The 11,555-nt window shown below is 35.1% G+C and overlaps 2 protein-coding genes across 2 annotated transcripts in view; one reads left to right on the top strand and one right to left on the bottom strand.

The window, feature by feature from the left end:
* Window positions 1–11,555, bottom strand: part of tctn1 (tectonic family member 1) — an 845,382-nt gene that overhangs the window by 538,003 nt on the left and 295,824 nt on the right. The window lies entirely within an intron of this gene.
* The window catches only part of itga2.2 (integrin, alpha 2 (CD49B, alpha 2 subunit of VLA-2 receptor), tandem duplicate 2), a 54,101-nt gene that overhangs the window by 39,986 nt on the left and 2,560 nt on the right, over window positions 1–11,555 (top strand). The window contains exons 19-26 of the mRNA XM_087270090.1: window positions 310–451; window positions 4,590–4,682; window positions 4,769–4,845; window positions 5,287–5,370; window positions 7,732–7,834; window positions 7,947–8,057; window positions 9,747–9,857; window positions 10,077–10,190. Of these exons, the coding sequence (XP_087126216.1) occupies window positions 310–451; window positions 4,590–4,682; window positions 4,769–4,845; window positions 5,287–5,370; window positions 7,732–7,834; window positions 7,947–8,057; window positions 9,747–9,857; window positions 10,077–10,190 (835 nt within the window). The remainder of the gene's footprint in view (window positions 1–309; window positions 452–4,589; window positions 4,683–4,768; window positions 4,846–5,286; window positions 5,371–7,731; window positions 7,835–7,946; window positions 8,058–9,746; window positions 9,858–10,076; window positions 10,191–11,555) is intronic.

An 11,555-nucleotide genomic window follows, 5' to 3' on the forward strand; every position in this document is an offset into this window, starting at 1 on the left:
AACATTAACAATAAAAAATGGTTGACACTGTTAATTCATATGAACTTATTGCATATGCATACGTTTTCTATCAGATGCTAAAATGACAATGAAACATGCAACCTTAATTGCAAAGGTTTTCTGTCATCAGTTATTTTGTATTGGCATTTTTAAGTCCTAAAAAAAACAAGCTTAAATTCAATTTGCACTTTGCATACTTCCATGCAAATTTGTCCTGTTTATGAATCCTGGTCTTATATGTGTAATGTAAAAATACAAGGTTATAATATTAGTTTTTTGTTGTTGTTTTTTATTTTACATTTTTTTCAGCAAAACCCCACTGGTGGTCAGCCAAAACAAGAGAAGACTGTCCTTCACGGTGACGGTGATGAACAGGAAGGAAAATGCGTATAATACACGAGTGTCAGCCAGTTACTCCAGTAACCTGTTCTACTCCTCTGTTACACCACTGGTAAACTCTCATGCATGAATGCATATAGAGGCACTGATGTACCCCTGTGGTCTGTACTAATATCCACTTCTGTGGTCTTATGTTTTATTTGCGCACAAATATTCTCCCGCTTGATAATATTGAACCACTGAGGGCATATGGTCTGTTTTGAAGATGTTTTATGGGTATTTTTCAAGATTTTGAATGGGGGGAGGGGTGTAGTGTTGAGTGGGTGTTTTTTTTTTTACATTTTCAATATAATTTAAATATTTTTTTACAAATTAGCAGTTTTATGAGACATTTTATTGTATCATTTCTCTCGAAATACTTTTCTACCTAACTGTCAGTTTGTAGCAACTCCACAATATTGATTCAATTCAACTGCACAAGACTTAATGCAAAGAAAACTGCCCAGAACACTTTAGCAACAGTTTACCAACACCCTGAATACCAGCCAATACATCAAGGCAAGTGCATAGCAATGCCTTAAAAACCTCTGGAAGGTATTTGAACATTTTAGCCTTAACCATTGGATATCATTGCCCTGGGTACTATCCAAAACATCTTTGCAACTGCATAGTAACATGCTGAAAATTACCCTCAAATGCATACTATTATTAAAAACATTTATGATATACTCTACAATCTTAATACTATCCAATTGTTCAAAATATATAGCAATGACCAGGAAACCATCCAGAACTTCAAAGCAACAGCATAGCAACACCCTGAAAACCACCCAGAACCCAACTGCATAACAATCCCCTGGAAACAACTCAAGGAAAAAAGCATAGCAATGCCCTTGAACCCACCCTGGCCACTTAAAGGTGCAATAATAATAATAATAATAATAATAGATGGATTGATAATAATAATACATCACTGTACAACATAAATAAATAAATAAATAAATAAATAAATAAATAAACAAACAAATACATAAATAAATAAATAAATAAATAAATAAATAAATAAATAAATAAATAAATAAATAAATAAATAAATAAATAAATAAATAAATAAATAAATAAATATGCAACTTTAAAAAGTATAAAATAGAGAAGATGATAAAATACAAAAAAAAAAAAAAAAAAAAAAAAACAAATTTATCACCCAGTGGTTGAACTAGGTGTTGCAAAAAAAAAAAATCTAAGCACTTTTTCATCCGCTCCCCTCCTCTGACAACCACAGGTTGCCAGATTGACAACACTAATATGAGCAAGTAGGCCTGACTATCGAGAATATACCATAACTACACGCGACAAAAGGAATCTGTACAATTTTAAAGGAGTTTTTGGCCAAACAATAACCTGGAATTTCTATTTTAGAAACAATTTCTTTTTTCCCACAGCTGAATAGCATAAATACTATAACAAAAATCACCTCAGGTAGTACTAATTGTGCCTTTTTCAATGTTAAATGCTACCAGTGTGAGTTTGAATAATAAGAAATGGACATCATTTGTATAAAATGCACAGTACACTTTTTATTTTCTCATTTTACTGGTAAAATATAAATGTGTGTATTTTAAAAAACATCTCCATCTCAGTTTATCACCGAGTTTCTAGCAATTCTTAAAATTTGTCATTCATGACTGAGCTGAAATCTAGAAGCTAATCTCACGTGTGCAAATCTTAGCTGTTTTCAATTGACCCTCTGGTTATTCAGTTTTGCACACTTATTGTCTTCACACATATACAGTTGAAGTCAGAATTATTAGCCCCCTTTTGATTTGATTTGATTTTTTTAAATATTTCCCAAATGATTTTTAACAGAGCAAGGAAATTTTCACAGTATGTCTGATAATATTTTTTCTTCTGGAGAAAGTCTTATTTGTTTTATTTCAGCTAGAATAAAAGCAGTTATACATTTTTTTAAACAATTTTTGGGACAAATTTAAAAGCCCCTTTAAGCAAATTTTTTTTTCCGATAATCTACAGAACAAACCATCGTTATACAATAATTGGCCCAATTACCCTAACCTGCCTAGTTCACCTTATAAACCTAGTTAAGCCTTTAAATGTCACTTGAAGCTGTACAGATGTGTCTTGAAAAATATCAAGTAAAATATTTTTTACTGTCATCATGGCAAAGATAAAATAAATCCGTTATTAGAAATACGTTTTCAAAACTATTATGCTTAGAAATGTGCTGAAACAATCTTCCCTCCATTAAACAGAAATTGGTGAAAAAAATAAACAGGTGCGCTAATTATACAGGGGGGCTAATAATTCTGACTTCAACTGTATATTTGGACCAAATAAGTTCTTTAGGATCTGTATCATTTGTCAAATAAAGACTTGCAGGTTAAGGAAACAGCATGGGAGGAAGTTGCCACAGGACTTGGTGCAGATGAAAAGTAAAAATAAAAAGTGTTTATATAGACGTATAGGTAACTAGATAGAATAGACAGATAGATGTGCAACAGTCACCAATCTGCTGCGTGCTGCAGGCGCAGCCCATGTGAAAGGCAAACGTCTGCACGCTGTTTCTGTTCTCCATTCTCATTGCACAAAATAGGAGTTTGTGATTGGGTCAGCCCAATGGCAATAAACAAAAGAACCAATGTGCTGCAGATAATGTCACATGGGCTGGTCTGTCCGAGAAAAAAAAAAAACTTCTTCCTTTCAGCGCGTCACAGATTACTATATTATCAATTAGTTAGGCAGTAAAAAATGATAAGAAGATGATCACGTTGGTCCAAATAGTATGTTGGCCCACAGGGAAACTGACTGGCCTACCAGATGGCCAGTCCACCCCAGGGTAGGTTTAAGGGAGGGTTAAAGTGTAAGGGATGGTTAACAGTGTAATTATAAATGTAATTACAGAAATTAGTTTCAGATGTAATTACATGCATGTATTTAATCAATCATAAGTACAATGTAAAAAGATGTATTTACACAATAAGTACATTGTAACGAATAATTAATTTCAATGTAAGCACATGTTAGTTGAGGCCACTTAATATAAAGTGGGACCAAATTTACATTTAGAAGATGTGAGCATTCAAAATTTGCAGTTATTTTTGCCAATATGGATTAATAATTTTTATGACACTATCATTAACTTACCATCAGCCCTGACCACAGATCTGACCAATCAAATGCTCTATATAGTATCTGAAGCATCCTGTCCCTGCTTATTTGCCTTATTCTGAATGCAATTGCTCAGTTCTGCAAGTGTTTTTAAAGGGCTATAAAACATCCCTTTTTCAGTTCAAGTCTATGTTAGAATTTATTTAAAAAAATGCTTTATGATGGGTGTGGAGCGCTGCCAGCAGATTATTAGTAATTTCATATTAACTTAGCCACAATTTGTTATATCATTATAAAGATAATCATGTAAACACTGTAAATGAGGAGGACTTTTCACCTCAATCCCTGGGTCTGAATGCAGACACAGTGGATAGCAGAGCAGCAGGTCTCTTGCCCTGTCTATTCCAACCATTAACCCTGCCGGTAAACGGGAGGATTTTAAAAATAGGCGAACACAGCAGCACGGATATAGGTGATGTGTCTGAATGGTACCGAAGTCAACTAATAAAAGACAAAGTCCCCCATTCTCCAATTCTCGTACTGCTCTCCCAATAAAAATGCTTGCTGCAAACCAACAGCTTTGCTGTGTCGGCCCTGACAGCATCGAGGAGAAAAACAGCAACAAACACCGTGAATAATAGAAACAAACACATAACATTTTGACCCTTCATGAAAGGATAAATAGTGCTTGCTGTATTGCCTTGCTTATCACCCAGTCATTGGGTATCACCACTTGGCAGGTCTGCTTTGCCTTCAGAAAGCACGTGCAGTCATGAATAATTAGGAAGCAGGTTCTTCTCATAGGATAAGAAAACTCCGCTTTGAATACGAATGAGAAACCGACACGTCATCACTCCACTAGCAGATTCGCGATAAGTCACTGATTTTGATCCCGCCCCTAAAACTATTTTAAATCGAGAAGATGAAATTAGCTCAAAATTATCCATTAATAATTGTCTGTATTAACTGTAATAATTATCTGTGTTAACTTTTTTTAACAGTAGGCGTCTACAGACTGTAGCGTTTCTGCACTTTTACGCTTCTGAACAATGTTTAATATTGTATAAATAATCAATTAAGTTGCAGAAAGCTTCCTATCACCCATTTCCTTTCTGATTATCTAGGTCGAGGGGACAGAGGTGAAGTGCACACCAATAAAAGAATCAAATATTCTCATGTGCCAAGTGAGTTATCCAGCCCTCAGGACAGACCAACTGGTGAGACACACTTACAGTATAGCATATCAGCTTTAATATTAATTTCAGACTCATATGATTCTAATGGTTTTGCTTGTTTTTCACAGGCAACATTTGTGGTCAATTTTGATTTTAACCTGAATCAGCTTAAAAAAGAGGCCAAAGTTGACTTTGAAGCTTTAAGGTACTGTAAAGTGCTAATACATGTATGTGAGAGTCTCTTAAAGGGATAGATCACCCGAAATTGAAAATGTACCTACCATTTACTCACCCTCTAGTGGTTCCATACCTTTATGAGTTTCTTTTTTTCTGTTGACCCCAAAAGAAGTGTGCAAAGAGTGTTGGAAACCGGTAGCCATTGACTTCCGTTTTGTCTTTCTATTGTCTGATAAAGACAGGAAGCAAGCCAAAAGAAAGTGTGAGGAATGTTAATAGCAACTTTTTTTTTCAAAATACATTGTTTTGTGTTCAAGAGAAAAAAGAAACTAGTAGAACTAGATAGTAGTAGATCTAGAACAGCTAGAAGTAAAGTAGATGATGAGAAACTTGAAAGATGCAGAGGTTTAGTGAAATATGAAGAGATGATCCTGCTTAACAGTGTTTGTTTGCTTCCTTTTTGCTACAGCGACAGCACAGAGGAAACTCCTGCTGATAATAAGATCTCCATCTCCATTCCTGTGCAGTACAACTCTGAGATCATCCTCAGCAGGTCAGACAACACCTGACAGAAATACTTCATTCTGATTGGCCAGCTGTTTTTTTTCCCCATAGTCTATGTAGATGTGCTAGTTTTTTGAACAGGGTTACAACAGTCCAACCCTCAAATTACATTGGATAATCGCAAATGTAGGGGTTTCATACACTCAAAACATAATGTTTGCTGTTTGTTTAAGCTACTAATTTAAAACGTGCTGAAAAAACACAATTCTTGAGGGTTTTTTTGGGACAGTTTATTTGTTTTACGATCAATCCACTTAAATTTGCAAAAACAAATAAGTTATTTCTTCATATTGTCCTAACACAAACCGATTCTGTGGAATTGAATTATTTTATAGTATAAAGGAACCACAGGGTTATACCATGGTGTATTATTGTGACACTGATAGCGCTAAATATGGCAACTAAAATGTTTGAGCTTTCGAGTAAACGCTCATGTAGTTGAATGCGTTAGAATAGCCATCTACTTTTAGCCTGTTGACCTTATAAATGATCGTGATTAGATGTGTTGTCAGAAAGTGCATGAAAATGAAGGTATTAACACTTGGCTGCGTTGGATCAAAACACAGTCTGTAATAGTAGTTGCTGTCCACATGCTTATATGTGACCCTGGACCACAAAACTAGCCAACCAGTGTTGATTTTCGGAAAATGAGATTTATGCATGATCTGAAATTTAAATAACCAAGCTTCCCATTGATGTATACTTGGTCAGGTTAGGACAAAGTGTTGCAGAGATATACAGTTGAAGTCAGAATCATTAGAGTACCTGAATTATTGGCCCCCCTAATTATTTTTTTTCCTAATTTCTATTTGACGTAGAGAAGATTATTTCAGCACATTTCTAAACATAATAGTTTTAATAACTCTAATAATTGATTTATTTTATATTTGCAGTAAATAATATTATATATATAAATTTACTTGATATTTTCAAGACACTTCTATACAGCTTAAAGTGACATTTAAAGGCTTAACTAGGTTAATAAAGTTAACTAGGCTGGTTAGGGTAGTTAGGCAAGTTATTGTATAACGATGGTTTGTTCTGTAGACTATTGAAATAAATATGTATCTTAAAGGGGCTAATAATATTGACCTTAAAATGCTTTTTTAAAATTAAAAACTGCTTTTATTCTAGCCGAAATAAAACAAATAAGACTTTTTCCAAAAGAAAAAATATTATCAGACATACTGTGAAAATTTCCTCTGTTAAACATCATTTGGGAAATATTTACAAAAGAAAACAAAATTCAAAGGAGGGCTAATAATTCTGACTTCAGCTGTAGCTATTTGTATACGAATCTGATGCTTCAAAAAAAAGAGAAAATCACATTTAAAGATCTCAGCAATGCACAATATCAATCAAAAATAGTTTTGATATATTTACAGTAGAGAATGTACAAAATATATTCATGAAACATCATCTTTATTTATCTTTTTATTTAATTTTTTAGTAAGCAGGGATGCTTTGAGAAGAAATACGTTCATTTTGATTAACCCTTTTTTCAAATAGATGTTTTTCTTTTTAAATGTTTATTGATAAATATATATATATATATATATATATATATATACTAATTGATTGAATTGATATGCACAAATATGACCGATAAATGAGATGTTTCTTGAGAAAAAATTTCATTTTAAATGACATTTTATTTAAATTATATATATATAATAAATAAATAAATATATATATATATATATATATATATATATATATATATATATATATATATATATATATATATATATATGTATGTATGTATGTATGTATGTATGTATGTATATAGTATAAATGATTAATAATCAACGCTAAAATTAATAAAGAAAACATGAAAATAACAGTGATTGGTTAGAAAGTGTTGGCATGTTGTATTTGATATGAACATTGTAGTTGGCATGAATATTATATTTCTATTCTGTGTAAACACTTTTTTCCAACATCTTTTTAAAGATAATAGATTTCATAACTAATTTATAATTAATTTATTTTTTATTCACCATGATGATGGCACATACTATTGTACTAGTTATTTTTGCAAGAAAGAGAGCAATTTAAAATTTTATTTTCTTTAGCTTTATTATTAGTTTATTTTCAAGGCAAGTTATTGGATAACAGAGATAATGGGGCTAATAATGTTGACTATGAATTGTTCCAAAAAATTTAAAAACTGTTATTCCATGCAAAGAAGAAAGAAAGAAAGAAAGAAAGAAAGAAAGAAAGAAAGAAAGAAAGAAAGAAAGAAAGAAAGAACTTTTTAACAAAAATATTAGAATTTTAAAAAAATCACAACGCTGGACTAAGCTATACGTTTTCGATTAATATCTTTCTTATACTTTCATTTCCTCAGAGAATCAAACATAGACGTTTATTTACTTGAAAAAGACAACAACTTCCTCACCACAGTGCAGAACTACAAGGACATTGGGCCCGATTTTAACTTTAATCTAAAGGTGAAAATAAACTTTTCAGATGGTTCTCTACCACCACCTGTTGGCTCACTTTGAAAATGAAGCTCAATGTAATAATCCAGCCAAACATGAGTGTGTGTGTATGTTACCACAGGTTTCTACAGGAACTGTCCCGGTCAGTCTGGTTTACCTCAATATCTCGCTTCCCAACAACACGAGAGCTGGAAATCCTCTCCTGTATACAAGCAGGATTAAAACATCACCTGTGAGCAACTCAGTTCAACTATAGTGAAACAATAACACATTCCAACATCAATATACACTGGCAGGCCACTTTATAAGGTACACCTTTCCAACTGCTAGTTAATGCTAATTTCTAACCAGCCAATCACAAGGCTGCAACTCAATGGCTTTAGGCATGTAGACACGGTCAAGATGATCTGCTGCAGTTCAATCCCAGCATCAAAATGGGGAAGAAAGGTGGCATGTTTGTTGGTGCCGAAGGGCTGTTCTGAGTATTTTAGAAAATGCTGAACTACTAGGATTTTCACGCACAACCCTATCTAGGGTTTACAGAGAATGGTCCGAAAAAGAGAAAATATCCAGTGAGTGGCAGTTCTGTGGGCGCAAGTGCCTTGTTGATGCCAAAGGTCAGAGGAGAATGGCCAGACTGGTTCCAGCTCTTAGAAAGGCAGGAGTAACTTAAATAACCACTCGTTACAACCGAGGTATCAAAGTTCCTTTAAGGCACGGCCATCTTTGAAATGCCTCTCGGGCAGTATGCTCGGGCATTCTGTCTATATGGGGAAACATCAAATTCTCCAAAACTACTTTCCAAGCTTACGATTACATTTCATATTATCAATGACCAATTAAATTATACAATAACTGTCTATTTAGTTTCATTTCTAAATGTTCGTATCACACAAAGTATGAAGAAACTCACATCTGGTCCAAGCCCCTTCCCCCAAGAATTGTTATTCTATAGCGATCGCTGATTGGCTCCTGTACTAAAAGGCGGGGCTTAATTCGCCATATTAACCTTGAGGTGGATAGACTACAGCAGCAGAAGACCACACCAGGTGCCACTCCTGTCAGCTAAGAACAGGAAACTGAGGCTACAATTCACTCAGGCTCACCAAAATTGGACAAAAGAAGATTGGAAACATGTTCCCTGGTATGATGAGTTTCGATTTCTGCTGCGACATTCAGATGGTAGGGTCAGAATTTGCAATCAACAACATGAAAGCATGGATCCATCCTGCCTTGTATCAGCAGTTCAGGCTGGTGGCGGTGGTGTAATGGTTTGGGGGATATTTTCTTGGCACACTATGGGCCCTTTAGTACCAACTGAGGATCATGTCAACACCACAGCCCACCTGAGTATTGTTGCTGACCATGTCCATCCCTTTATGACCACAGTGTACCCATCTTCTGATGTCTACTTCCAGTAGTAGAACGCACCATTTCATAAAGTCATTTGAGAATCATCTCAAACTGGTTTTGTGAACATGACAATGAGTTCACTGTACTCAAATGGCCTCCACAGTCACCAGAACTCAATCCAAAAGAGCACCTTTGGGATGTGGTGGACCGGGAGAGTCGCATCATGGATGTGCAGCCAACAAATCTGCAGCAACTGCGTGATGCTATCATGTCAATATGGAGCAAAATCTCTGAGGAATATTTACAGTACATTGAGTCTATGCCTCGAAGGATTAAGGCAGTTCTGAAGGCAAAAGGGTTGGGTTGGACCAGTCCTAGTAAGGTGTACCTAATAAAGTGGCCGGTGAGTGTACACTCAAACATTATTGTCCAGTTTAGGGAAACTAAAATTGGCACTATAACACTAGCAGCAAAATTTCATGTACACATTACCAGTTTTACAATCATAATACAAACAAACATAAACATGCAGCTGATATTTATTTGACAATAACATTTCCTTTCTCAGGCGGACAAAATCCTCTGTAAAGACAACGATCTGATCGACCCTCTGAAGATCAGTGTAAAACCTCATTCAGCCCGATTTACTGAGGAGAGCTTCAGAGGAACAGATGAACTGGTCAGTCCAAAACATTAGCTTTGGCTGGATGTTATTGATCATGACGCATGCAGGAAGCGCTAATGGATGAAGTATGAAATGATTTGTGTGATAGTGTTTTTAATCAGATCTCCATTAGGTTGTTGACTAATCCCGTCTCATGATTACAAATAACAGGATGTCTAGAAATTTCCATCCTCAGAGCCGTAGCTGTGTTCATCATCTGTTGACCATCCACAGAACTGCAGGACGGCCTCATGTCGCGCAGTGCAGTGTACGCTAAAGGACCTGGACCAGAAGAGCGATTATTACATCAACGTCACCACAAACATATGGAACGGCACCTTTGTGATGGTGAGTTCAGAAGATCAGCCCGGGCTAATACTAAAAGGGGAAATTAGTGTTAAAACTATTTTTCACTTTCCCACTCTTTCATGAACAGCAGATTCAAAGACATTTTAAAGCACTGTTAATTTCCACTAGCATATGTAGCGCCATGACATGTCCTTACTGTGCTTACCATTTCACTTACACTTATTTATTACATTAAAACTTCAGAGTAAAGGTGTTTTGAATTCGTCATTTTCCAAAAATGTTGACCGTTTTTAAACAGTCATTTTCAAAGAACTTGAGTAAAACTTGTTCAATTCAATATTTGCAATATTTAAATGTGGTTTCTGAAATACATTACCTGACAAAAGTCTTGTTGTCGATCCCAGTTGTAAGAGCAACAAATAACAACTTGACTTTTAGTTGATCATTTGAAAAAGTGGCAGAAGGTAGACCTTTCATATGAATCATCTGTTGAACTGCATCCCAATCATCACGAATACTGCAGAAGACCTATTGAAACCTGCATGGACCCAAGATTCTCACACAAATCAGTGAAGTTTGGTGAAGGAAAAATCATGGTTTGGGGTTACATTCAGTATGGGGCATCCAAGAGATCTGCAGAGTGGATGGCAACATCAACAGCCTGAGGTATCAAGACATTTGTGCTGCCCATTACATTACAAACCACAGGAGGGCAAATTCTTCAGCAGGATAGCGCACCTTCTCATACTTCAGCCTCCACATCGATGTTCCTGAAAGCAAAGCAAGTCATCGTACCACAGGATTGGCCAGCCCAGTCACCAGATATGAACGTTAATGAGCATGCCTGGGGTAAGATGAACGGGGAAAGAATCTTGATGAACTCTGGGAGTCCTGCATGAATGCTTTCTTTGCTATTCCAGATGACTGTATTAAGGAGTTATCTGAGTCACTGTGATGTATGGATGCAGTTCTCCAAGCTCATGGGAGTCACAATACACAATATTTATTCTTTTTACACCGCAGCATGACTTTATATTCTATGCCGTACATTATTTCTGTTAAGTGACAAGACTTTTCTCTAAGCAAAGACCTTACTGTACTAATTAAATAATTTAAAATCAAGGAAGGATCATATTTTATTTTGATAAAATAAGCATAATCTAGAGGTCTTTGCCTTTCATATAGCCACTTCTGATACCAAATGATCAACAAGAAGTCATGTTATTATTTGTTGTTCCTAAAACTTGGACAGGCGACAAGACTTTTGTCAGATGTGTATAATCACAGATTTTCCTCTGGGTTCTTGCATTTAGTATGTAAACACACTTGTGCACCATTAAAAAATAAACCAAGCCCCAAATCAAACTCAATCTTTCATAAACAGTGCAGTGCTTCTGCATTTTG

The sequence above is a fragment of the Danio rerio genome, chromosome 10, assembly GCF_052040795.2.
Source record: "Danio rerio strain M-AB ecotype USA chromosome 10, GRCz13ab, whole genome shotgun sequence".
NCBI classification, from domain to species: domain Eukaryota; kingdom Metazoa; phylum Chordata; class Actinopteri; order Cypriniformes; family Danionidae; genus Danio; species Danio rerio.